Below are 27,639 nucleotides of genomic sequence, written 5' to 3' on the forward strand. Positions count from 1 at the left end.
TGGTTGGATGGGATCATGTCTGCATTCAGGTGCTTCGCAGGTGAGCCTGTACCTGTAAACCATCAGAAGAAGAAGAAGAAGAAATGTGACGTCATTATTTCTTCATCAGCTGCTCAAACTAATCCATCTCTGCTTCTTTTGTTTGAACGGACCACTTCCTGTCTGCACTGGTGAGTCTCTCACACACACACACTTGTTTAATATGTATAGTGAGGACCGTCCTTTGACTTCCACTCATCTTCAAGGCTTTCTATGACCTTCACCAGTTTATACCCTAACCTAACAATAACTGACACCTCAGTGCTGAAACTGACCCTGGCCCTGGCCCAGAATAAAATTCAGAACCTTTTTCAGCCTTCACTTTACATCAAAGTCCCTGCTTTACTGGTAAATTGAGGAAAAATGTTCTCGGTCAGCTTCAAGTGCAGGAACACTCAGGTCACATGGTCTCCAGTAAAAAGATTAAAGCAATAAAACCTGGTGTTAGAATTAAAAAGTAATAAATCATGATGTTAGAATCAAACATAATAAAACTTGATGTTAGAGTTAAAAAGCACTAAAAGCAGTAAAACATGATGCTGTTGTTGTTCATGATGCACCGTGGATCACCATCAGTAACGTTCTGATCAAAGCGCTTTGTTGTGTTCTCTGGCCTCTCCTCTGTGGATCCGTCTGACCTTTGGGTTCTCAGGGTTCTTTATGTCTTAATTCATTATTCTCAGGTCCTTTAAGTCCAGTTCCAGATGCAGACATATAAAATTTGTTGAGAAAGTTCTGTATTGTCCTCCCTGATGTCAGACAGAGAACCTCGTAGATTAAACGGATCTCACAGTGAAATCTTTCGCTCTCTGGATGAGAAATCATTCAAGACACTGAAACCAGCCTCTCCATCTCACCTGCCACCAGAAGGAAGCACGAAGAGCTCCAGAAGGTTCTGGTAGAGAGATGCTCCTGTCTGTGGACTCCAGAAAACCCAGAGAACCAGAACCGGCGGTGGACATGGCGCCTAAAGTCCAGTCCAGTTTCTTTGTAGCAGATTTCAGCAGCCAGGCGATTCAAAGTGCTTTACATCATGACGACAGGAAAACATCATAACAGTCCCGGCTGTGAGACCAGGAGCAGACGTTAAATGGTATCAGGTGAAATATGTTGGCCCAAACCATCACGGATTGAGAAAAATCACTTTGGACCTCCAGCACCAGGGATTCTGGTCCTCTCCTCTCTTCCTCCAGACTCTGGGACCGTGATTTCCAGATGAAATGAAAACCTTTGGCTGAAGACTACCTCACTGATCATCTACTACCTCACTGACCATCTACTACCTCACTGACCATCAACTACCTCACTGACCGCCCTCAGTACGTGCGGCTGCACTGCTGTCAGTCAGAGGTGGCACTCTGCAGCACCGGGGCCCCCCAGGGCACCGTTCTATCTCCGTTTCTCTTCACCCTCTACACCTCGGACTTCACCTACAACACGGACAGCTGCCACCGTCAGAAGTTCTCTGATGACTCTGCCATTGTGGGCTGTGTGTCTGAGGGGAACGAGCTGGAGTACCGGTCGGTCATCATGGACTTTGTGGACTGGTGTGAGAAGAACCATCTGTGCTTAAACACCAGTAAGACCAAGGAGATGGTGATCGACTTCAGGAGAAGACCCCCACCTCACTCACCTGTCAACATCCAGGGGCAGGACATAGAAACTGTGGAGAGTTTCAAATACCTGGGTGTTCACGTCAACAATAAGCTGGACTGGACACATAACACAGACGCTCTGTATAAGAAGGGCCAGAGCCGCCTCCACCTCCTCAGGAGGCTGAGGTCCTTTGGAGTGAGCAGACCTCTGCTTAAGACCTTCTATGACTCTGTGGTGGCCTCAGCCCTCCTCTACGCTGTCGTCTGCTGGGCTCCTGGCAGTGCAGAGCGGGACAGAAAGAGAATGAATAAGCTGGTGAGGAAGGCCACTTCTGTCCTGGGCTGCTCTCTGGACTCTGTGGAGGAAGTAGCTGAGAGGAGGGTGTTGTCCAAGTTCACATCCATCATGGACAACACCTTCCACCCCCTGCACCAGACTGTAGAGGAGCTGAGCAGCTCCTTCAGTGCAAGACTAAAACATCCTGTCTGTAAAAAGGAGCGCTACCGCAGGTCATTTATTCCTGCTGTTATCAGATTTTACAATGCTGCACTGTAACTGTGACCATAACTGTAACAATTAATGTGCAATAACCAAGGTGCAATAATCTATTTAATACACTGTCCTACAACCCGTGCAATAATCCTGATGTAGTGACTTCTGCTGCTATCATCACCTGAACATAAGTCAGCCCACATGTATGTATGTATGTATGTACAAATGTATACAATGTATATGCACATACATACGCGTAGGTGCGTATGTAAGTAGGCGCATAGATATATGTATATATTTGAGTATATAGATATGTTTATATATATATATATATATATATAGACCACTAAGAATGTAAATGAGACATCATATGCCCATTCCTATTTCCTTTTTTGTATTTTTTTGGTATTCTTTCTGATCCATTGTATATATGAAGATTCACTGTATATAATTGAATGCACCTTCCCTACTCTGCACCTTCTTGTATGAGCCGATGTGACGAGTGAATTTCTCCATTGTGAGATCAATAAAGACTATCTTATCTTATCTTATCTTAAGACTTTGGACCTGAGCAACAGTCTGGTTCTGTTCCAGCTCAGCTCAGGTGAGACGTTGTAGCCATGTCGGATCTTGATGGTCCAGCCTCAGTCTGCTCCTGCTGGAGCTTCCTGGATGGATTTTTCTGGACATTCCTCTCAAGGCTGCGATGATTAGAATCAGAAATAGTTTAATAATCCCAGAGGGAAATTATTTAATTTATCTTTTACTGCTGCGGATTCTGGGGGGGGGGGGGGGGGGGGGGGGGGGGGGGGGGCATGGGAGTTTGCCCAACCAGTCTACATGTGCTTTGTGGATCTGGAGAAGGCATTCGACCGTGTCCCCCGGGGGATCCTGTGGGGGGTACTCCGGGAGTATGGAGTACCGGACCCTTTAATAAGGGCTGTCAGGTCTCTGTACGACCGGTGTCAGAGTCTGGTCCGCATTGCCGGCAGTAAGTCGGACTCGTTTCCGGTGAGAGTTGGACTCCGCCAAGGCTGCCCTTTGTCACCGATTCTGTTCATAACTTTTATGGACAGAATTTCTAGGCGCAGCCAAGGTGTTGAGGGGATCCGCTTTGGTGGCCTTAGGATTGCGTCTCTGCTATTCGCGGATGACGTGGTCCTATTGGCTTCATCAGGGCGTGATTTACAGCTCTCACTGGAGCGGTTCGCAGCCGAGTGCGAAGCGGCCGGGATGAAAATCAGTGCCTCCAAATCCGAGACCATGGTCTTGAACCGGAAAAGGGTAGAGTGCCTTCTCCGGGTTGGGGAGGATGTGCTGCCCCTAGTGGAGGAGTTCAAGTATCTTGGGGTCTTGTTCACGAATGAGGGGAGGATGGAGCGGGAGATGGACAGGCGGATTGGTGCTCCAGCTCTCTGTGAACAAGCAGCAGGTTTAGCAACAACCTTCTGTGTTTTCCCCTCCTGGTGTATTCTGGAGTCCAGTCAGGAGTCTCCTCCATGACGGCCCAGACCGTTTAGGGCGTCCAGACGCTTCCTCCTGTGGCCCAACAACGACCCGTCAAATGTACCTGAGGGCCAAAACAAACAAAAAAATCAAAAAACTAAACTAAACTAAAAAGTTATATTGTTATTCATTTTTATAAATGTTCACATAGTATGGACATGCAATTCTAATTAAACAGATTAGTCTGGTTTTCTTTAGGAAACAAACGTTTAAATGAAGAAAATAAAAGCAGTTGTTTATTTATTCTTAGATAAAGCACTGGATTTGAATCACTATTTCTGTCTATTGTGTTTAGACACTTTAACTAAATGAGTTAAAAGCCTGCATTATGATCCTGTTCACTACCAAGCATATTCAATTATAAGAAGCTTTTTTCAGTAACAACTCTGTGCTAATTAAAATAAAAAGCCTAACTGAGGAGGAGTTGGCGGGGGGAGGGGGGGGGGCAGAATCAGTCCAGGGTCCCTAAATGGTCCCCGAGCAGTTTCTCAGACTGAATTTATTTATTTATTATCTTCTGCTGCCAGAAACATCAGAATCTGAGGATCTAAAGGCTGAAATATTTCACTCTGTTTTAAATGAGGAACGGAACTTTAAAGTCTGAGTCTGTAGCTGAGCTCAGCGTGCGTCGTGACGTCAGGTTCTGCCGTAGTAGGTGATGACGTAGAGGGCAGAAAGCAGTCGGTGACCGGGCGGAAAGAGGGCGAGCGTCCTGCACGAGGACAGGTAAAGCTTTGTTTCAGCAGGTGTGATGGATCCAAACCCGAGACGCCGGTCGGGCTCGGTTCGGTCCTCCCAGCCAGAACCGGCGCTGCTGCGCGGTTCCGTTCCCGCTGCAGCCCGCTGCGCGTGTCCGTGTCCTGCTGCAGGACCTCACACACGCGCGCGCACCCGGGACACTCCCGAGCAGCAGCGGCACCGATCCGTCCGGGGCGCGTCCGGTATCAAGCAGCCGGTTCTGATCGGTTACGGTTCTGATAGGTTGGGTTTGTGTTTCTGCTGCGGCTCGGAGGCCAGGTGATGAGTCAGCTGGTTCAGGTGATGAAGCGCATCCTCATCTTCATCAGGTCCACCTGAACAAAGCAGCCTGATGAGGAGGAGGATGGCGGTGAGGATGAGGAGGAAGGCTTCGCTTCATCCAGCAGAGAAAACGGTCTGAGGAAGAAACGCAGAACGTCAGAGATGTTCTGAGCGGCTCAGAGAACGTTCTGCAGGTCCAGTTAACCTCCTCAGAACAGTGATGAAGAGACCTGAGCCTGTATGGATAATTCTGGCCCTCAATCAGAGAAAATTCATTTTCTTCCTGCTGATCCAGATCATTGAACCTCACAGCGTTCCAGTCCTCTGAGTGGACCAGCAGTTACTGACAACAAAAGAAGTTCTGTTCAGACATTTAGAACCGGATCCTCTAGAAAGCCAGAACATTTCAGTAGAACAGCTAACAGTTATTAATTAGGCTCTTTCTCTCATAACTCTGTCTTTAAAGAACCAAACATCAGATCTACCGTCGCCATGTTTCATTTAAAGCTTCTCGGAACCATGAAGACATCCCTGAGGAACATCTAACGGACCTCTGGGTTCTTAGCTGCGTCGTTCGTGTTCTCCTTCCTTTGGACCTCTACCTGAGTTCTGGTGACATGGGGTTTGTTTAAACGGGTCGTAGAGTCATCTGCTGCCATGTTGGTTCTGGAGGGTCCACTAGTTAGGCACTGAAACCCATAAAATCTGCAGAACCTCCACTCATAGAACTCTGTTCTTCTGGTTCTGGTTCTGAACAGATGCCTGTGGTTCTGGTTCTGGTTCTGTCCTGAGCAGATGCCTGTGGTTCTGGTTCTGGTTCTGGTTCTGAACAGATGCCTGTGGTTCTGGTTCTGTCCTGAGCAGATGCCTGTGGTTCTGGTTCTGTCCTCACTCTGATTCTTTCTAATACGCGTCGGTCCAGAACCAGATGCTGACTTCCTGTCAGCGGCTCTCATCCCAGAGCCTTCCTCACAGACTCTCCTCATCATCCTCACTAAATCAGATTACATCAGATTGTCTCTGTCTGTAATCCCTCGCTGGCGTTGCCGTGGTAACCGTTCACCTGACATCTGGACGGGGTCAGCAGCTGGTAACCATGGCGGCAGGCGTTATGACGCTGGTGACAGAGACGTGGGCGTTGCTGGTCTACCTGTGACATTAACCTGTGACATCCCACAGGTGAATCACCATGACAACAGAGCCAGGAGAAGCCCAGCCCCCAGAGGCGGAGTCTTTCCCTGAAGCCGCCGCCCACTCCACGCCAAAACAGGTGACAACTCTGACATCCGATGACCTTTGACCCCAGCGCTGTGGTGAATTGTGACATCACTTCCTGTTTCCCCAGGGAGGGGAGGGGGGGCCGCCCCAAAGCCGAGCTCAGAGCTCATTGGCCGAGGACTCGAGCAGTCACCTGTCATCGAACGGCCGCATCGCTCGCTCTCCTGCCAGAGCGGCGCTGAGCTTCAGGACCATGCAGACCAGGGTGACGCTGCTGGACGGGGCGCTGTTCACCTGCATCGTGGAGGTGAGACAGGCGGCAGGAAGGGGGCGTGGCCAGTCCAGACATGTTGTCCCCTGTGGTGCCGGTAATGAGACAGCAGAGGTTCAGATGAGTAGAGACGGCAGGTAGTGGATGCGGTTTGTTGATGGTTCTGTGCAGAAACGAGCGCGGGGTCTGCAGCTCCTTGAGAAGGTCTGTGAACACCTGAACCTGCTGGAGAAGGACTACTTCGCTCTGTCCTTCAGAGACGCCGACAACAACAAGGTACCGCTTGTTCTCTACCCGTTCCTCTGTCTGTCCACGTCACCCACTCAGAATAAACGTCTCAAAGCCCAGTCCACTCTGTGTTCAGACATGTTTAGTCCATTCTGACCTGGGATGCAGACTCCCAGGTCAGGTGCTGCCAGTTACTGAACTAAGCAGCCAGGTTCTGTCTCTGTCCTCACTGACCCTCTCTGTCTGACCCGGGTCTTGTTCCAGAACTGGTTAGATCCCGCAAAGGAGATCAAGAAGCAGGTCAGAGGTTAGTTTGATGCTGATTGGTCGGTTTTGTTGGTGAGGTCACCGTACCTTTCTGTGTGAGCTTATTGTGTTCTTCATGTCTCAGGTGTTCCCTGGAACTTCTCCTTTAATGTAAAGTTTTACCCTCCGAACCCGGCCCAGTTGTCTGAGGACCTAACCAGGTATGGTTCCACCTGTCCATCATATCTGAGAAAAGTCATGTCTTCATACTTCACCTGGTGAGGAAGGTGATGTCTGTCTTTCTGCAGGTACTTCCTGTGTTTGCAGCTCAGACAGGATATCGTTTCTGGACGTCTTCCTTGTTCTTTTGCAACCCACACCATCCTTGGTTCCTACACAGTTCAGTCGGAGCTCGGGGACTTTGATCCTGGTAAGGAAAATACGCAAGAATTAAAAAAAACTCCAAAACAAATTAGAGACACCTTAATTTAAACACATAAAAGTACCTTAGTATCTTACTGAAATGGGCCCAATTCCCTGCCAGACCCTGAACCCCCCTGGCTGACTCTAACCCCCCCCCCCCCCAATGGACCCTCAGAGGAGTTGAACCTTTATCAGATCCTGCATTTTCCACTAACCCTCGTCCATTTTCCCCCAGATGAATGCAGTCCAGACTATGTCAGTGAGTTGTGTTTTGCTCCAAACCAAACCAAAGAGATGGAGGCAAAGATCATGGAGCTGCACAGGACCCTCAGGTTGTTGGATCATCGTGTTCTTCATCGTGGCTTCTGGTGAGCTTCTGGAGTTTTAATATCTGTCGCTGTGTGTGCAGAGGGATGAGTCCAGCTGAAGCAGAGATGCACTTCTTGGAAAATGTAAAGACGCTGTCCATGTACGGAGTGGACCTGCATCATGCAAAGGTAAAGATGCTGCTTGGGTCTTTCAATCAGAGATCATCTTTAAATCTGCAGTTTTTAGCCAAGAATCCTTCTGATCAGCGCTGACTGCAAAGGTTTCTGCCCTGTAGAACCTCTCTGCTGCGTGTAGTTTGGGTTGGATCTTCTCAGAGATGTTCTTTCTGGACCAGCCTTTGCCTGCGCCTCATCTGTCTGATCTGACATGTTTTAATGAATTTCTGGGGGTCCGGTGCAGCCTTCCCTCTGCTCTGGTGTTTCTGTTGGGGTCTGCAGGACTACAGCTCTGCATCATCCTCTAAGACCTGGGCTCAGATGGGTTTCACAGAACGTTGTTCTCAACTGGATCTGGCGGTTTGTTTCAGTACCACCGCTGATCTGCTTCCAGCTCCACACCCTCCAATAAATCAGCAGCGACACACTTTCTGGTTCCGTCAATAACATCCATCTGCGTTGCAGGGGAAAGAAATGATTTTTCCATTATGTCACCTCAGTTCACCAGAAAGCCTGAAACCCTCTGATCAGGTCAGAATCAGCGTAAATCCACCGACCTGAGCACACCGACCGCTCTGACCATGACGCACCGGTCCGCTGGTCACCGGTCAGCATACTAACCGATATCCTTCATGCTTTCATCCCTTACAGCGTCTGTTTGATGCAGAGTATTCCTGATCCCAAGAACAGCACGAATCCAAACCTCAGAATGAAAAAGCGTCACGTAAACAAACCAATGGGAATACGATGATTGGATTAATCTCAATCTGAATGAAATAGTAATCTGAATGAGAGGAGTGGTTTATGCCGACTGATAATCTGATCAACGTTCCTATAAACGCTTGTCAGGACCAAGTTATTCTGAATGTGGCAAACTGACCTTAGTGCACATGAGCTCCTGATGTAAACGTGACGTATTTCCACGTTGGCGAGTGATGGAGAGACGCTGGGTAGCAAAACTGTCGCTGGTCCCGATTACAACCTTTCTATTAGAAAACATAAAAGAGCTCAAAATGTTGCTTACTCAGTAACGTTTAACCCGTAATTAGAACATGGTGCAAGACCAGCCAAATTAACCTCATATAAAACTGCTTTGTTTACGATTTCTTGTAGCTTAGCAAAGACGGAAGTATTTCTTCTTCTATGGTTTTTTAGGGAAATTTGATAACTGCGCATGTCAGAGTGGTTCTAGTGTGAATAAAGCCAGGTGCATAGAAACGCCCATTATGATGGGATTAATTGATTGTGTGCTCATATAAACGGTACGATCTGATTATTTAATCTGAATACATACATTTTAACAGACTGTCAGATTTTGTGCGTGTAAACATAGTGATCTAGATGAACCCAAAAGCTGGAACAAACATTTAGGACATCTTTCTTCAGTAGGTTCCCACATGTTTATGCCAATCATTCCCAACAATCCAGCAGGTATTTCTCGTGTACGTTCTCTTAACAAATCTTTTTGGAGAAAAGTATTCATGACTTCAGGACGCCTGAAATCATGGCAACAGCAAACAGGCTTAAACTGGAGGATTTGATTTTGTCTCAGTTCTGAAAACGTTTCAACCCCTGTCTGGCAGTCAGGGGTCAGTCAAAGACTGATTTCAGGATCTAAGCAGCGTCTTGAACTTCTGATTGGTTTCTCCTCCAGCCTATAGGAGCTTCCCTCTGGTGTCCAACCAGAGTCTGGTCCTCTTTTAGGAGAACCTGGTGGGAAACGTCCAGTATTTCCTGCTGTTAGTGTTCCTGTGTGATGTTCTACATTCAGACGAGCTCTACTTTCTGTCTTGTGTCTTTCTCTCTCCACACCTGACTGCGTACCTGTCTCTATCTTCCTCTCTGTCTCTCACTGTCTCACTACATGTCTCTCTGTCTGTCTGCTTGGACTAGATGGCAGGAAGCCGCTTTGACTGCTTATCTGCTAAGTCAGAGGTAAGACGGTTTGCTCTGGTGATCCTGGTAGAAATCCTTGCTGTTGCTGTTCTGATATTATCCAGAACCCTTCTCTGCTCCTCCTTCTGAGATTGTCCAGTAGTCCATTAACAGACAGAACCGCTTGACTCCATTGAGGAACTGTCTCACCTCAATCCAGCTATCTTTCTGTGGTCCCAGGAGACAAAGACCGTCCAGTTTTACCGTCTATGATTAGCTCCAATCCCAATATCTCGGCCCAGTCTCACCTGGACCTCACCTGTGACCGGTTCCCATGGTTCTGAGCTCAGGTGTTCCCCTGCTCTCACCTACTTTTCCCCTAAATGTCCCCCAGGTGTCCCCGAGATGTCCTGCCTCCAGGAAACTGCATCTAAAATATCAAAGTGGGCGTGTTGGTTCTTCTGAATCTGCTGAATGTTCAGGACTCCAAATGTCTCTTTGCAGGACTCTGAGGGCGTGGCCATCATGCTGGGCGTGTGCAGCAGCGGCCTCCTGGTTTACAGAGACAGACTGAGAATCAACAGGTTCTCGTGGCCAAAGATCCTGAAGATTTCATACAAACGGAACAACTTCTACATCAAAATCCGACCTGGAGAGGTGAGACTTCCAATCAGAGAGCAAGGTTGAAGGAAGAAACTGACCAAAAGGCTTTTACTTTGTTAAAAATCTTTTAATATGTTAATGAATTGATAACGGCATGTTACCAAGTCGGGAACGAGCATGTATTCCTTGCTAATGAACAGTTGTGTTAACAAACTGGTAATGAGTTGTAGCCCTGCTGTGGTCACCTGATCTTTTGAAGGGCGTGGTATTCATTCATGTGGTTGGCTAACGAGTTACAGAGGAGCTGTTAGCCGATGCTAACTGGTAGCTGTCTTGTTAGGAGGTGTTAGGAAGGCATGCCTGCTGGTGTAACACAGCTTCTGTTGGTGTTTGCCTGCAGTTTGAGCAGTTTGAGTCCATCATTGGTTTTAAGCTGCTGAACCACCGAGCGGCCAAGAGGCTGTGGAAGGTCTGCGTGGAGCATCACTCCTTCTTCAGGTCAGTAACTGTCTGGTGTCCAAACATCTCCAAGCATGGCCTACAGGAGATGTCTCACAGCCATTTGTCTCACAGGCTCTTGTCCCCCGAAGAACCGCCCAAGAAGTTTTTGTCTCTGGGTTCAAAGTTCCGCTACAGCGGCCGGACCCAGATTCAGAGCCGCAGAGCCAGCGCCCAGATCTCCAGACCCGCTCCCAACTTCCCACGATGCATCAGCAAGAGGAGCATGCTGAGCCGCAGCCTGGATGGAGGTACTGTCACCAAGCCCAAGTCCCGGTCTCAGTGGAACCACCAGGCAGTATTAGTTCTGTTCCTCTGACCCTGGTTCTGATCCGTGTCCTAGTGTCAGGCTGCTTAAGGAGTACTGACCCTGCAGTCATGGTTCTGGTACTGTACTGGTTTCCTAAACCTGCTCCTCAGGGCCCTCGTCCTGCAGGCTTCAGACGTGTCCAAATGATGGCAGCTTGCCATAAGGTTCTGTAGAAACCTGGTAGTGACCCGTTTGTACATAAGGCTTTAGGCCAGGGAGAACATCTGGAGCATGGAGGATGGCGGCCCTGGGGACCAGGGCTGAGGAGCCCTGCTATAGACGTTAGACGTTCTGTGTGAGGGATGAAGTTCCTCCCGCCTGGCTCCAAGGGTAGGGGGGTAGGGATTGGTTGATTCAGTGCTAAAATGTTCTTCACCCGTTTCTGATTGGTCCCTAGCTTCCAGGACCACTGCCTCCTCGTCTCTGATTGGCTCTCCTGCCTTCACAGTGTCGCCTAAAGCCAACGGTCGTGCACTTTCAGGTAGACCAGAGCTCTGCGGCTCTTGGAGCTCTGCTGAATCCTGGGAAACTCTGCTGACTGCTGCACATCACCCTGCAGGCTGCTGCTCTCTGATTGGTCCCAGCTCATGCTTCTCTCAGCTTTTTAGGGCCGTTGCATCCTGATTGGCTCTGCCTATTTGGTCAGCCGTTTGTGTTGATGCAGTCACATGTCAGACATGTGTGCTGCCATCAACACGTGTACCGGGGGCACCGCATGGCCCAGGGGCAGAGAAGGTGCTCCGTACATGGATACGGTGCTTGGTGCTGCTGGAGTCCAGCCCTGTCCTCCTCCTCTCTGCCCTGTGAATATGGACCGCTGGTCCCACAAGATCCTAATGTACAGCAGGAGCTCTCATCACTTCTTCTCTACATCCTCATTCGTTACCTTCATCCTCATCATTCATTGCCTTCATTATAACCCCAGAAAAATATGCTGAAAAGTGAAATATGGGAGACTGTTACCTGCAGAGGTTTTCTGAGTCTCTAGATCAGATGAGTCAAACTCAGAGCCAAAAAAGGCATATCATGTCATAAGTAGAGACAAAATCCTTTTAAAGTGTATAAAGTGGCTAAAACTCCTGTAGCAAATGATTTTTTTAATGGTGCAGTAACAGCATCCTGCCACTAGATGTCAATTTCCCCACAACACATTAACACATTAAAACAAACCAGAAATGTAAAATGATGAGTTTAAAGAGTAACTCACCCGAACTTTTTTCATGATAAATTATATAAATTGGGCCTAAGGTGCTAGTTACTTTGCATTTTTTTATATTTCTATGTGAACTGAAATGAAATTATGAAATCAAAAGTATCATCTATATAGGAGCAACCGGCCCTTTTAATGACTTCATGAAGCCAAAATGGCCCAATATAAAAATGTATAGAAATAAGTTTGACACGCCTGGTCTAGTCGGTCTCAGTCTGGGTCAGCAGGCGGTACCGTCCTGGAGAAACCTGCTGACTGGACAGAAAGCATGACGTTTCTGTCTATTATAAACTGTTTTATTAATAAAATATTTCACTTTACATGTAACGAGTCTATGTAATATAGACCCCCGGGGCTCCACCTAAAAATAGGTCCATCTGAAGCCTTCCAGCAGTTGTGTTAACATTAACAGGAATGATAACGCCCTGCATCACTCTGCAGTGAGCTCTGGGTCTGCCCCAGCATCGTCCAGGGAGGCACCCTAAAGGTTTTCCTGAACCCCCTCAGCCGACTTCTTTTGATGGGGAGGACCCCACAGAGCCCCAGATGATGCACCTCCTCGCCTTATCTGTAGGGCTGAGCTTGGTCGCCACATACAGGAAGCTCATTTCAGATACTTGGATGCACCGTTTTCTTCTTCTAGTCATGATTCATGTTTTATGACTGTAGGTGAGAGCTGGGAGACGGACTGATGGGGAAATACAGAGATTGATTAGTGGTTCAGCTGTTTTTCACCATGAAGGAGGTTTCCTGCAGAGGGTTGATGATGCTGTTCTCACTGTTGCATCTTGCCTTTACACCTCTGGATTCAGCTAAAACCCACGTGAACGTATAACTTTCTGGCTAAGGGAAGAACTGACAGCTGATCCTTTGGCTGCTGAACATTCTTCAGTTCAGTGAGGGAAGGTGATCTGCAGGTATTTGTAGCTTCAGAAATTAAATAACTGGTCCATAATGAAGTTGTCTGAACGGAGGCTATGAGCTGTAGAGGGTGCTGTTGTCTCTATCTTTACATTTTCTGCTTTGATTGTCTGTTTTCTTATGAGTTGGTGGAACTGGCCAATGTCTCACTGAGCAACATGTCCCTGCAGGAACAATAGGGTCTGTTCTATTAATACAGACAGGGCCTTAATCCATGTACCCGTCTCCGGCTCCACCCACCATCCCTCACGGGAGGGACACCAGGATGCTTGGAAAGCTGCTTGAGTCGACCCCCAGGCAGCGCTCCAGCGGTTTTACACCTGAATTAAGCTCCGCCCAGACCACGCCCTCCTGTGTCTTTGTTTCTTGTCTCTATTCTAGCCGTCAGCCGTATCAGGAACCTCCATCATTGTCCGTAAGAACCCTCCTTTAGAACAGAAATCTGCAGTTTGTCATGAAATTAACAGGATGAAAATCATCATGGTAGAACCCTGTGGAACCGTTCTAGAACACAAAGCATCCCACCCACAGTGTTTGATTCTGTGAGACATTTTCATCTGGATGTTGATGTGAGGGACCATGTGGCACCAACCCTCTGCTCTGATTGGTCAGCCAAGGATGCTTTGCATGTGCCCTGAGCTCTGATTGGCTGGTTTTTGCCATTGCCGTGGCAATGAGCTGTTGTGATGAACGGACTGGCTGAGCATCACATCGGTACTACGGTTCTGGTTCTGGTGGCTGAATGAACTGACGTCATAGTGATGACATCACAGCCGTGTGTGTGTGTTCACAGATATGGGGTCAGGACTGTACGGCGCGTCTAAAGCCATCGCTGTCAGTGACCTCATCACCACAGTAACGCCTGAGAGGAGGATGGAGGACAGGAGGGAGGAGCCAGGTAAGATTCTAACCAATCAGAGGAGCTGCTGCAAACCAAGCTGAGCTGTTGCTGGAGTGTAACACCTGAGGAAGATGGCCGCTAAAATATGTCAGCTGTTGTTTCTGAGGCAGAATGACTTCTTTGCTGTTAGATGTCTGAGATCATTATTGTAGATTGATAGAAATCATCTAAAACTTTCAGAAGTCAAAGCAGGAAAAAAAGTGAAATAAAGTAAAACTATATAAGGTTTTATTCCACTATCAGGGACAAGCAAACAAGTGAGCTAGCAGTCAGATGAAGGCGTCTGTTTTCTACAGCAAACCTCCCAGAAGTTTGATAAAAAGCTTTTCTTTCTTACTTCAACATGTTCTTGGGACAGATGTTACAGCTGTTAGATGTGGTTGGCTGAACGATGATCTCCCCGACATGCAGGAGGTTTTTACCAAGGCGTGAAGGTACTTTCTGTATCAGACTAGAGATGAGTAGTAAAGGTCCGACAGACTTTCTGGGACTCTCCTGCCCTTATTACGAAGTTCTAGCAGCTCAGATGGAAAAAGGAAAATGATAAAATACAACCTTTAGATCAAAAATCTATCATTTCTGAAAAAGACGTAAATCCTGGTTACGTCAGACAGAAATGTATTACATAAATCAGAGTATTACTGATCCCAAATCAGCCATGCACCAATCAGGTGTGTTAGTTGACGCCGTAACACAGGCTGAGTCACGACTCACCGCTGGATTTGTCCGTTAGCGCTGTGAACGAGGCAGCACGGTACTCTGTGGTTGGCGTGTAAGCTAACTTTAGCCGCTAGCTTTAGCCGCTAGCTTGTTATAACAGACGCCATGGTGATAGTGCCGAAACGCGGAGGTTCCACTCCCGACTAGCTGAACTGACTTTAACTGAAGTAACGGATCAGTTAATGAAGTGATTCCATTCAGTTTGTTCACACAAGTGTTTCATTCGATTGAACAAATCACCCATGAACGCCACAAAACCACACCAGACCCCCCCACCCTTGATGTTCCCCTGTGAGTTTAACCTCTGAGGACAACCGGTGGCTGTGAAGCAGTTTTGACCTGATGGTGTTGCCGTAGAAGCTGTTGTTGACATTATAAGTAACCTCAGAGCGCAGGAAATACATTTTAGTGTTCGTGTTATTAGCTGGTTTATTATTATTATTATAGCACTGATGCTAACCGTTAGCACTGGCTGGGATTTCCCTTAGACTTTAGGTGTCATTGAACAGGAAGAGCAGTAAGACAGACTTTCTACAAGCCAACTTTATCTATACAAACTTTAAAACCACGCTGACCAGATAAAATGTACAGCATCAAAAACATCAGAATACAAATACAAGAAAACACAGAAATACGTTATAAATGGCTGGAATAAAATGGATCAAGTGAGCTGTGTGGTGCTGGGTCAAAACATAATGAGAAAATGTGGGTTTTCAGAGCAGATTTAAAAATAGACGTTGATGAGGCGGATGTGTAATAGCAGAAAGGTCCCCAGCCTTGGAGCTGCCACAGAAAACGTCCTTTATGTCCTCGGCATATCCAGGAGGAGCTGGTCCTCTGACCTGAGAGAACAGGAACAGAGGGAGGGCCGGAGCATTTAAAGATTAAAAAGTCTTCCCATGGAAGCAAATATAAGGAGAACAGTAGAGTCCCAAGAACTGAGCCTTGTGGGACCCCACAGAAAAGGGAACCGGGAGGGTTTAATATTGTCAAGGCTGACACCGAATGTCCTTTGTGTCTTGTTGGGTTAGGCTGAAGCGATTAAGGCCGGTTCCCTGAGTGTTGATGAAGGGCTCTAAGCCATAAATTCAAATGTTGGGATCCACAGTGTCAAATGCAACTGTTTCCAGTGTCTGTTGCTAATAGAATGTGATTAAGTCCCTGGGCAGTGAACACTTTCGCTCCATTATAAATAATAATATTATAAATATTAATAATTATGGTAAACGCTTGAGGGATTAGTGAAAGTGGCTAAAAATGAAACCTATGAGTTGTTCAGGAGGCCACGTCCTCCGTGGACTCTTCTTCTGTTATCAGCTGGTGAATTCAGGGAGATTTAATCTGCAGCGCCCTCTACTGATGAGGATAAGCAACGCAGCTGTGCCTCAGGGGAAGGCATGAAAGGGAAGGTGCAGCTTCATGGTTTATCTTCTGTCTGCCTGGAGGTCCACAGAAAGTCAGTAAAAGCTGAGAAACAGAACATCTGCTGGATGGAGGACGAACCACCGAGATGCTTTTAGGACGCTGTGGCAGTAAAGGGTCTCATAAAGCAACGATGGGGGGGAGGACACCTGTCTAACCTCCTGGTTCTGTCCTCCCTTTCAGTTGAGGAGGTTCTGCTGCTGCTGGTGGAGGAGGAGGCGACAGAGGAGCCGAAGGAGGAGGAGACCAAAGCTGCACAAGTTTCTCCAGAAAGTCCTCCGACTCCTCAGAAACAGGACACCAAGGTAACCTCCATCTGACCCGTCCCACCTGTCCACCCTGTCCCACCTGTCCACCCCGTCCCACCTGTCCAGCCTGTCTCACCTGTCCACCCTGTCCCACCTGTCCATCCCGTCCCACCTGTCCCACCTGTCCACCCTGTCGCACCTGTCCACCCTGTCCCACCTGTCCACCCTAACCCAGCAGGTCATACCTGATGCATCTCTTTGGAAGGTAACCAATCACTGCGTGTTCCTGTTTGCCTTTTCAGACCGAGCTGACAGACACCGCTGTTGATGGAGACCTGACGGTGACTGAGGTACACACCTGTCCCCTCCTCATACAGGTTACCTGTCCACCGTGGACACACCTAGCCTAAACTGTCTGTGTGTCTTCTGTCTGTCCAACAGTCGGATCAGGATGAAGACCTGAAAACTCAGGTAAACATCCGTGGCAGAGCGGATGTGTCTGTCAGAAGGTCGGTGGTTCCATCCGTTTGTTTCTAGTTGTAGCGTAAAACAAAGTTAACGAGAACAGAAAGACACAACAAATTATTTACAACAATGCTGAGGAAACGGGCCGGTCCTTTAGAACCTGTCAGAACCTCAGCAGTCTGAGAATCAGACCAGGTGATCCTCACTGACCCACTGAGACCTGATCAGATCCAGTCTGACAGCCCAAAGCAGGACAGGTGTGGTTCCGGTTGTTCCTGCTGACATTTCAGGTTCTGTTAGAGTTCTGTATAGTTAGTCAGGTTCTTTCTGCCATCAGAGAACGGTTCTCCTATAACAAGAGAACGTCTTTCTTAGAACCCCAGAGGAACTTCTGATTTATTCTCCAACAGAACTTTTCTTCCCCTACTTGCTGCTCATCTCCCAGAATTATTCTGGTCGGTTGTTTGGGCCGACCCATTTCACACGTTCTAAGGAAACTTTATTCATAATGTTTACCGACTGAAGCCCACATGCCGCGGTTCTTACCGATGGCCTCCATGCAGCACCAGAATATTGTGTCAGGCTTTTATTCTGAAAAGTGGCTGTTCATCCTGTGAAAAAGGAGCGTGGTTGTTTTATAAAAACTGGATCCAGAAATTAACTTTCCTGCATCACTGATCACGTCTGATATAAACCATGACTAAACCTGCCGAGGCAGGGAATCGAACCACCGACCTTCTGTTTGCTGCAGAGTCTTTAGAAATGTATTTGAATGACTAGTGTTCTCCATAGGAGACGTTGGGGAGTCCTGAGGAGAACCTTCAGACCACCATCAGCGCTCTGAGACGCTCCTTCCTGGAGGGAGACCAAGGAGGAGGAGGAATGACGGAGTGGGAGAAACGGATGGCCTCGTCTCCTCTGCGCCGAGCCGACGAGGCGCCCATGATCGAACCTCTGGAGCCGGAGGAGGAGGAGGAAGAGGAGGAGGAGGAGGTGAGGTGGTCCAGAACACAGAGCGATCACGTCCTAATCTTAGGTGTGTCCAGGTGTGTTCAGATGGGTTTGTTGAGCTGTTTGCAGGTGTGCTCAGATCCTTCGTAGAACCGTTAAAATGCTCAGCAGAGCCTTGGAAAAGCTCCGGTAGAGTTTTAGCAGAACCTCAGCAGAACCTTTAGACCATTACATTAGAGGGTTGATAGAACCTCAGTGGAACCATAAACTGTCCTCTACCTTTACCTCTGGCCTTGTCGCCTGATTGGCTGGTTTCTCTCCGCTTCAGGAGGGGGGTGGGCTTATGACAAACCAAGCTGCTGCACAGCCAATCAGAGACGAGCACTACACAGTGGGGCGGAGTTATGACACAACCACTGGCAGAGTCCGCTCCTTGTTGGACGAAGATGATGTCACCATGCCAACGGCAGGCATTAGGTCCGCCCACTTTGACAGAACCCTCCCAGTGTCTGCCACTGATGATGTCATCACAGTAGGACCGCTGGTCACCATCCGTGAGGTGAAGACTCCAACTTCACCGCTGGAGCCGCCGGCAGCTGTCTGTGATGTCATCTATGCGTCTGAAAGCAGCAGGGATGGGGGAGGAGTCTTCATGATGTCATCGCCGGGCGGGTCAAGCCCCGCCCCCAGGGCATCCCCGTCCACGGCCAGAGTGGTATGCTGGGTGGGATGGAAACAAGCATGAGGAGTGACATCAATGTCCTGCTGCAGCACTGAAGCAGGAAGTGAGGTGTAAAACTGAACAGAACCTGATTAGCCAATCAGCAGAGAGAGGGCAGATGAGATCAGAATGAGAAAGTCTGGTCGGGTTGGAAGGTTAAAACGTTTGGACTACAGGTCACCTCAGGTTGACTGTCCAGCTGTTATGGTCAGAGATCCTCCAGGACCTTCTGGGAGATAAGCAGCTAGGAAAAGAGCAGACTCAGCAGGTGAGCAGGAGATACCCTCATCCTGCTGAGCAGGTCAAACCGCCAGGGCCTCACGTACAAACGCTGCAAACGCTGCAAACATGGAACACCTGGAGTCCGGGTCATCAGGCGGGAAATGTGAGCGCCTCCATGATCAACATCCACGTGTTTCTAGAGGGACATCAGCCACACCTAGAGGCTAGCTGTGAAACTGTTGGTGTTTTAAAAACGCTAGCATTGAACAGTCTGCAGGTGTGTTTGCAGTTACTCATCTAGTCTATCCAGCTGATGGAAGGACCTCGCTGACCGATCTGGGCCGAGCCGGCCTGAGGTGATCCAGCTGCTGTTAAATGCTGAACATTAACGCTCAGACTGGAGCGATAGCCGGTTCTCCTGACGTACCTGAAGTAATCAGCTGCAGATCTGCTGCCTTAAAGGCCTCCTCACAGAAGGAGGACCTCTACCGGACCAGAGAGCGTTTCAGAAAATGAGTCATTCAGGGTGCAGTCAGGCAGATCCGGGCATACGGTGCAGGGCATTCTGGGTAAATATGATTGTAATAGAGTAGTAATACGAGTTATTGAATAAGGTATGGGTAAAATGTACTCATACCTTGTAAATACGTTGCTTATGTCGGCGCCACATCAGTGCAGTGAAGTCGCCCGCCACTGCCTCCTGTGGAGCCTCCTTACCTGCCTTGAGCAACACCTGACCCCCTCCCTAGTCCTCTGCCTCGTCCTCCGCTCCCACTGAGCCCACTGGTGAATCACGCGTGTCTGCCACGGTTGCCACACAGGGATAAAACCTGTTGCCGTTCTGTCTTGTTCACCTGTAGCAGAAAAGGAAGTTGCGCTGTGTTGCTGACCAGCCTCCTTCCTTCAGTGGCTCTTGGTGCAGTGCCACCACAGGCGAGGAGAAGAACCGCTTAGGTTTGTTTGACCAAGAGGACCAGCTGGTCTCCAATCTAACCGCCTCTACCGGACAATCAGCTGTAAAAACCACCTGATTCCAGTCAGTTAGGGGTTTAGGAGCGGTTACAGGCCAGAACGATATCGGTCCATCTAAGCAGAGGACGCGTTAGTCTTTGTACATGAGGCTCCTGGTCTTTGATGTCTGGTTGATTATTCTCCAGCAGGGGGCAGTGAGGAGCCCCAGTGTTCAGTTTCACCTCCCTTCTGCTCCTCCTTCACATCCTCCCAGAGACCATTTTGCTCCTGCTTCCCTGACCAAAATGGAGCCCGGGGAACTGTTGCTGGTTTTCTTCATTTCTCTTTTGGTTTGTTTTCTCCCTGCATAAAAGGTTCTGATTGGCTGGTTGGATCTGGTGCAATTCAGTTTTCCTCTTCTGCGTTTGTAGTTTTTGTTTTCTGTCTCCTTCACTTTATTTGAAGCTTCTCCATTTCTCAGAAACCGACACGTCCACTTTAACACCACACATGTAACAGCTAGCTTGTTTACCAGGAGGACCCAGCGGCGCCTGGCGGTATGCAGCCGTAGGACCGGGCACCGCCCTGAGCCCCTGGTGGTAGGGGGCTGTGATCGGTGTAGCCTTAAAGGGACAGGAAGGGGACATGGTGGGGACAGGAAGCAGTTAGGGTTGGGACAGGAAGGGGACAAGAAGAGGACAGGAAGGGGACAGGGTGGGGACAGGGAGGGGACAGGGAGGGGACATGGTGGGGGGCAGGAAGCAGTTAGGGTGGGGACAGGAAAGGGACAGGAAGTGGACAGGGTGGGGACAGGAAGCAGTTAGGGTGGGGACAGGGTGGGAACAGGAAGAGGACAGGAAGAGGACAGGAAGCGGATAGGGAGGGGACAGAAAGAGGACAGGGTGGGGACATGGGGGGGACAGGAAGCAGTTAGGGTGGGGACAGGGTGGGAACAGGAAGAGGACAGGAAGGGGACAGGAAGAGGACAGGGTGGGGACAGGGCGCAGCCTCAGAACTGACCCAGCAGCCTTTGGGTGGGCATCACAGGTGATCCAGCCTCCAGGGAAACAGCAGCCTTGGGGACGAGTGATTGTCCTAGATGGGTGGAACCTTTTTCCTGACATTGTTGTTCTGTTTTATAACTTAGGGGTTCTTACTATTAGACCGTTTACTGTTGAGAATATGTTGATTAGAACCATGAATGATCTCCTTCACAGTTTTAGCCGAAACGCAAAGAGAGTTCTGGGTCAGAACTCTTTAAATTATCCAGACTGGCAGCTCACATCACATGTTCTGCTAGAGAACCTCCCAGATAATAACGATGTTCTGCTACAGAACCTCCCAGATAATAACGATGTTCTGCTACAGAACCTCCCAGATAATAACGATGTTCTGTACAGAACCTCCCAGATAATAACGATGTTCTGTACAGAACCTCACATATCTGCTCTATAAAGTGAGATAAACGGTTTAATGTTGGACTTAAAGTCAGAATTTGTGTGTTCTGACTTTTAGGTTTTGTTCTGTTCTGATGATCCAGACAGAACCGTCAGACTTAAACGGAAGTTAGATGTCGTCAGACAGTTACTGACTCAGATGAAGAGGTTCCACAGGTTCTAACATCTGTCAGATGGTTCTGTGAAGTTTCCGTCAGCAGAAGCTTTGAACCTCAAAACTGGTTTCAACTATGTTACCTCAGTACCACAGAGGAACCTGTATTAGAACCCTTAAACGCTAGGTTCTGGTCACAGCCTGAACACTAACCCCTGCATACCCAGAGCGGCTGTTTGCATGGCTACAGACACCCGGTTCTGTTCCACAGTCTGAATGTGTCCATGTTCTCCTGCTGGTTCCTTTATCCCAGTTTCTTTGTTCTGTGTAGCCCAAACCGTCCTTCGATGGGATGTCTCCTGAGCTGAAGGCTCTGCTGAAGTCAGCCAGAGAACAAGAGACCTTCAGAGAACACAACCTGCTTAAGGTGCTGTCCTCGTCTGTCTCAATGTTCCCCTATCTGTCCATCGTATGTCTCCCTGTCCTTGTCTGTCCATCGTCTGTCTCAATGTTCCCCCATCTGTCCATCGTATGTCTCCCTGTCCTTGTTTCTCCATCGTCTGTCTCCCTGTCCTTGTCTGTCCATCGTATGTCTCCCTGTCCTCGTCTGTCTCCCTGTCCTTGTCTGTCCATCGTCTGTCTCAATGTTCCCCCATCTGTCCATCGTATGTCTCCCTGTCCTCATCTGTCCATCGTCTGTCCCCCTGTCCTTGTCTGTCCATCGTATGTCTCCCTGTCCTTGTTTCTCCAACGTCTGTCTCCCTCCACTTGTCTGTCCATCGTGTCTCCCTGTCCTTGTTTCTCCAACGTCTGTCTCCCTGTCCTCGTCTGTCCATCGTCTGTCTCCCTGTCCTTGTTTGTCCATCGTCTGTCTCAATGTTCCCCCATCTGTCCATCGTCTGTCCCCCTGTCCTCGTCTGTCTATCGTCTGTCCCCCTGTCCTCGTCTGTCCAGTACTTGTTCTCTGTCCTTTTATGACGATGCCAACAGAAATGTTGTTTAGATTCAGAACCTTCGTCATATTTTATGGATTCAGCCTCCAGAACCAAATGTCAGGTGTAAGCGGACCTCCTCATTGGTTCTTGCACATCAGGTGCTTCATGGTATGTGGACCCCAGATCTGGGAAGACGTTGGGCTGAGCGGGGCGTCATGGTTCCCAGTGGGAGCTTCTCAGCTCCTCCAGGATCTGCTGAGGCAGCAGAAATGATCAGATAATATGATGACACTGATGCAGTTGGACGGTGGGGGTGGGGGGGGGAGGGGGGGTTGGTCCTGGTCTCCTCAATGTGTCTCCTTTCTGTTTCAGACTTCTGAGCAAGTGGAGACGGTCTTCGTCCTTCCAGAGTCCAGGGAGCAGGACCAAGCAGTGGCAGAGCTCTATAAGGTAGCACCAAACCCGGTGGGCCCTCCCCCCGTAAACCCCCCGCCCCCCCCACCAGGAGCTGGGCCGGCCCTTCATGATGATGATGATGATGATGATGATGATGTCACAGAGCAGTGGCCCTGCCATGATGATGGTAACGGCCTCATGGGTAAACGTGAGCCCAGTGAAGAAGATGATGATGATGATGATGATGATGTCAGTGACGGGGGCAGCAGTGATGAAGACGTCATCAGCGTCCTCGCTCAGGCAGCAGTGGAGGAGTCGCTGGAGGCTGCGGTTAGACAGGCTAATGACGGTCAGGACAGCAGTAGCTGTTACCGTGACGACGGAGAGTCAGACGACTCCCAGGAAGAAGGAGAGTGGACATTTGAAGAAGACTCCCCGTCCCCGACTTTACCTCCGCTCACCACCCAGCGGTCCACCCACAGTGACGATACCGACGAGTCCAAACCTCTGCAGGAGGTAACCCTGGTCCCCCCCCCCCAGAGACCCGTCCCAGTGAGACGTGCTCCAGATACCCTGTTCCAGTAGCTCCTGTCCCACTCAGTCCATCTGCCCCACTGGGACCCTTTGTCCCACAGAGACTTCCCAACCCACTGAGACTAGTCCCAGAGGGATTGTTCCCCCTCAGACCTGCTTTCCCCCCAAAACCCGCTGTCCCCCCGAGACCCACGAGACCTACTGTCCCCCTGAGACCTTCTGTCCCTCGGAGTCTTGTTGTTCCCTCGAGACACACTGTCCCTGGAGACCCGCTGTCCCCTTGAGACTCCCTATCCCCCTGAAACCCGCTGTCCCCCATAACGTTGTCCCAGTAGGATCTGTCCCATGGATGTCTGTCCCACTGTAGCCTTCTGTCCCAGCCTCCATTATCCCAGTGATCTGGTTCTGCCTGTAAAATGTGGCCCAGAGAATAGAAAGCAACTATGATGCCTTTGATGTCAACACAAAATGGTCCCTTCTGTCTGTTTCAGGAGGTTCCGGTGATGAGGAAGACTCTGACTTACGAAGCTCCGGGGGTGAGGACGTCTTCTATTACCTCGATGATTACGGTTAGGCAGAATGTCCTTTACAGATCAACACCAGCAGATCTGAAACTGAGAACAGGACACCCTGAAGAGCCAGAACATTATGACCGCCCCTGATGCTGAGCTGGTCACATATTTCATTGTCTGCTCAGATCCACTAATGACTCTTCATATGTTGGAGATCAGGAGGAGTTGGTTCTGAATTCCCACTTAGAGAAACTTTCATCTCACATATCTGTAGCTGACATAGGAGTCAGGGATACATGCATTCCGATTAAATGCAAAATGGCTTGCCATACCCACTTGCATTGATGCAATGTTGATTTGGTCCACTCCTGGGTCCAGAACCTGTTCCCGGGGAGCACAGGCTGGATGTTGGACCCTCTGAAGAGAAAGTCTTCATGGGTGTGGTACCGTCTCCAGTTTCAGATCTGGTGATGGACCGAGGGTCTGCACTGTTCAGGAACCTGGGTTCTGTGGACCTTTAAGTGTCCTGATTCACGGTTCTACCTGAGTCAGACCTCCATCTGTAGACACCTGGTTCCTCAGCAGCTGACCAGCTTACCTGAGCTCATGGTTCATGAGGCCGGTTTTTGTTCTGATGTGTTTCAGAGTCAGGCGGACTCTGAGCCCCCCATGGGTGTCCTGCTGAGCTCCCAGACCTTCACTGCAGAGACCTCCAACACCACCACCACCACACACATCACCAAGGTACTCTCACAGCCAGGCCCACTTTACAACCTGTTGTTATTAAAACAACATGCAGATTTATTTCATGTTTCATCCTATTGCCTTTCCCTTGTGGGCTTTATGACTTTCTATCTTTTCAATGATAAAAAATGTAAAATGGGTGACGGATATTGTTTGGTTTAGAACGCTGTCATTATTGAGCTAATGCTTGTTATTCACACTAGTAAAGACTGTTGATGTGTTTTATCAGTCGTTGTAATCTTCCTCTGCACCTTCTTCCTCAGACGGTGAAGGGAGGCGTCTCAGAAACCAGAGTGGAGAAAAGAATCGTCATTTCTGGGGAGACCGAAGAAGACCATGAACAGGTATTCCTGAACCAGATCAGTGACTCTGAAGCCTCAGAATCCACTTTCCTGCAAAGTCTTCAATCATTTCCATGCACCAACACACCTGACCCAAAGGCCTGACTGGTTGGTCCGCCTCCTCCAGGACTTGTTGGTCCAGGTCCTGGAGAAGCGTGGTAGTCTAAGTCCTGATGACACTAATTAGTCCAGCAGGAACCAGGTGAGTTGAAGCAGAGAGACACCTGGAAACTGCAGGATGGGGGGTCCTGAGGACTGAAACACCCAGCTGGACGTGTGTAACAGAACTGGGTTAAACCAGGACCTGTACCATGACCTGGTCCAGGACCTGGTCCGGTCCCGGTTCTGACCGTCCTGTCTCTCTTCAAGGCCCTGGCGGCTGCTCTCAGCGAGGCTCGGAGGCAGCATCCTGAGCTGTCTGTTACCAGAGTCGTTGTCCACAAAGAAACCGAGGTCTCTGCTGATCACATGATCAATTAATGATGTCACAGGTAACCAGGCTAGTTGGGTCCGCTCCTGTCAGGTGGGACCACGGCTGAATGCTCATTGGCTGACTGAGAAATGACAGCTTTCAGACCGCTGTGCTTGCATGGCCTGATGTTCTGATTGGTTAAACATGCACACTGATGTGTTTTCAACCAATCACGCAGCCTGATTCTGCCCTCATCATAGTTACATATCATGCCTTGGCTCCACCCCCACATGCTCACCTGCAGTGAGGTGCTGTTTGTGTGTCTGAGCAGAAATTTAGGATTAGCGTTCATCTGAGCTGAACTCCTCACCTGTTCCCAGGAAAGTGTCCTCTGACCACACCTGAAGCTGGTGGTCGCTCCCTCTGATTGGTCCACCATCAGCAGGCTCACTGTCTCCTCCTCTCCAAAGTGTCCATTCCTGTAACACACCTGGAGGAGCCTAGAGCCTGCAGGAGGCGCTATAACACCCAGATTGCACCTGGCATTCACTGCATGTTCGCATGCCGACCATGAGTGCCTTCTCTGTTCTGTCATGGTTAAATGGTTCATGCATGATGTCTGTTGGTCCTGTTGCAGTTCCTTTGCTAAACACAAGCTGTCCGTATTGAGAAAAGGTCCAACTCCAGCTCAGGGTTGTTTTTCTTCCACTATTTAACTTCACCTTTAAAACCTGAGAACAAAAGGAGACCTCAGCAGATTTATGTAAAAACAGCGGTAACAACCAAAAACTTGTCAAAATTCAGGACTGAAAACCGGTGAAACCTACAGTGAAGCTGTAGGAGCGACAGTCTGAACCAAGAGCTCCTCGTTCAGCTTGGAAATGAGAAACTGTCTCCAACAAGCTGCTGATCTGCACGTCTGCATGTTCCTCTGTTCTCCCACCTCTCCTGTCTCTCCGTCTGACTGCTGTCTCTTTCTTTCAGGACTGAATGGTGAAGCCTCTGCTGCATTATGGGAGATTGAGTCCACAGGCCAGAGCCAACAAACACCCTGCGGATGCTAACGAGGACTCTGACCCTGACTGGAGTGGAGGACTCACACTACATGAATGCATGCCCACTTCCACAGTATGCCGTAGTAGAAGACGGACAGGAGGTCTGCGTTACATCACATGACCGCTGTCAAGTATTTAATCTAAGCAGCAGCTCCGCCCCACCTAAACCCCCACGCCCACCTTACCTCTGACCGCTTCAGGAAGCTGATTGGCTGACTGACTCAGGTGTGCCCCTGACTGTGACGGTTGGACTAACCTGCCACATCTGCTGAGAAGCTTTTATTGTGAAACTCTGCTTCTTGCCTCCATCCATGGCCTGCACAGCTCAGCCCAGTATTTACCCATGATGCAACAGGATGTGCCATAGACCCCAGACGAAGGGATCTCCAGGTCCCGGCGTTGACGTCTCAGCAGGAAGAGGTTTAACTCCGTCTACTGCTGCGACATTAAACGCTGGATTGAACTTTGCTTCAGAGAAATAAAAGCCCAACTCAGAACAGGAAGCTGTTGAGATGGACTCTTATTTTGAAATTCTGCAGGAAGTCTTCAGCAGTTAGTAACACCTTCATGTAGAACCAGTTTAACCTGTTATGTTGTTGATTCAGCTCCTTGTCACACGTTTCTCACCACATCTGAGCCTCCAGAACGAAACCTGATGGTTTCAGAACCAACTGGACTCTGGATCCGTCCTCAGCAGGTTCAGAGTCTTACTGCGGTAACTTCAGCTCAGCATCAGCTGTTTACACTTCACCTGGCTGTCACCACGGTAACTGATGCTGGTTATCACCTGGCTCTGTCACCACGGTAACTGATGCTGGTTATCACCTGGCTCTGTCACCACGGTAACCGGTTGTAGTCTTTCATGAGGTTGAAGGTGAGATTGAACAATGGAAGATCCGTTAAATCGTTGTGAGCAGATCTCAGCTGCTCCATAATCACATGATCACTTAGAACCACAAACCAACACATAGCTGAGCTCACTAAGCTCACTGTGTGTAATCAGTCATCAGTCAATGGTCGATGGCACAGCAAACCAACCAGAAGCCTTTTTTGTAACAAGTCTGGATGGTGGAGACTGGCCTGGGTGGCGCCCCCTGCTGGCCTGAATGCTTTTACCTCTTCAGATCCTAAGGCTCAGACTGATGGATCACAGGAGGCGTCTGCAGACTCTGAATGTTACAGTAATTTGGTGCCGTGGTGAACACATCCGTTCCCATCCTCCTTTGAGCCTCTTCAGTCTGATTGGTCCTTTTCCTCCAGCTCCCTGTTTTACCTGAGCATGCACAGGTAGAGTCACCACATCACCACCAGCTTCATTAACATGTTGTGTTAGTTCAGCCCAAAGAAACCCGATATGCTGAACCTGCTCGGTGGAACAGGATGCTGGGAAACCCTCAGAAGACCCCGGCACTCACCTGGAGCTGGAGAAAAGCTTTGAGTCAATCTGAAAAACGGGTTTTATTTGAAGGTTCTGGTTTTGTTCTCATGGTCACTTAAGCTCATTTCTGGATTTGTAACCTCAGACAGGCTCAACCAGCACGCCCCCTGGTGTCCAGTTTTATTTTTTCACCTCTGTCTCATTACCATCTGAACTTTATTAAAACTAAGAAACAAACG

At 49.0% G+C, this 27,639-nt stretch overlaps 1 protein-coding gene across 4 annotated transcripts; it reads left to right on the forward strand.

Annotated features, from left to right (window-relative positions):
- On the forward strand, positions 1 to 27,637 carry epb41l3a (erythrocyte membrane protein band 4.1-like 3a). 4 transcript variants are annotated; one of them, XM_036125635.1, is made up of 26 exons: positions 1 to 40; positions 5,853 to 5,923; positions 5,999 to 6,178; positions 6,314 to 6,418; positions 6,635 to 6,677; positions 6,762 to 6,837; positions 6,925 to 7,046; positions 7,275 to 7,371; positions 7,449 to 7,536; positions 9,418 to 9,459; positions 9,904 to 10,056; positions 10,403 to 10,500; positions 10,576 to 10,751; positions 13,735 to 13,839; positions 16,168 to 16,289; positions 16,535 to 16,582; positions 16,674 to 16,703; positions 17,490 to 17,690; positions 17,977 to 18,363; positions 21,425 to 21,520; positions 22,401 to 22,478; positions 23,450 to 23,494; positions 24,116 to 24,214; positions 24,478 to 24,558; positions 24,925 to 25,046; positions 25,952 to 27,637. In XM_036125635.1, the coding sequence occupies exons 1-25, from the start codon at positions 16 to 18 to the stop codon at positions 25,033 to 25,035; spliced, it is 2,679 nt and encodes an 892-aa protein (XP_035981528.1). In that variant the 5' UTR covers positions 1 to 15; the 3' UTR covers positions 25,036 to 25,046; positions 25,952 to 27,637. The 4 variants fall into 4 exon arrangements, with proteins under 4 accessions (XP_035981528.1, XP_035981529.1, XP_035981530.1 ...); XM_036125636.1 differs by lacking the exon at positions 17,977 to 18,363; XM_036125637.1 differs by lacking the exon at positions 17,977 to 18,363 and having other exon boundaries at positions 17,490 to 17,678.
- Positions 27,638 to 27,639: the final 2 nt, after the last annotated feature.

The sequence above is a fragment of the Fundulus heteroclitus genome, chromosome 21 (assembly GCF_011125445.2).
Source record: "Fundulus heteroclitus isolate FHET01 chromosome 21, MU-UCD_Fhet_4.1, whole genome shotgun sequence".
Classification (NCBI taxonomy): domain Eukaryota; kingdom Metazoa; phylum Chordata; class Actinopteri; order Cyprinodontiformes; family Fundulidae; genus Fundulus; species Fundulus heteroclitus.

Bases quoted from the DNA above. Each gene is read 5' to 3' on its own strand.
- epb41l3a (XM_036125635.1), top strand. From the start codon at position 16: ATGTCTGCATTCAGGTGCTTCGCAG. The intron at 6,838-6,924 runs GTATGGTTCCAC...GTCTTTCTGCAG, and splicing joins TTGTCTGAGGACCTAACCAG to GTACTTCCTGTGTTTGCAGC. The intron at 10,501-10,575 runs GTCAGTAACTGT...TTTGTCTCACAG, and splicing joins GAGCATCACTCCTTCTTCAG to GCTCTTGTCCCCCGAAGAAC.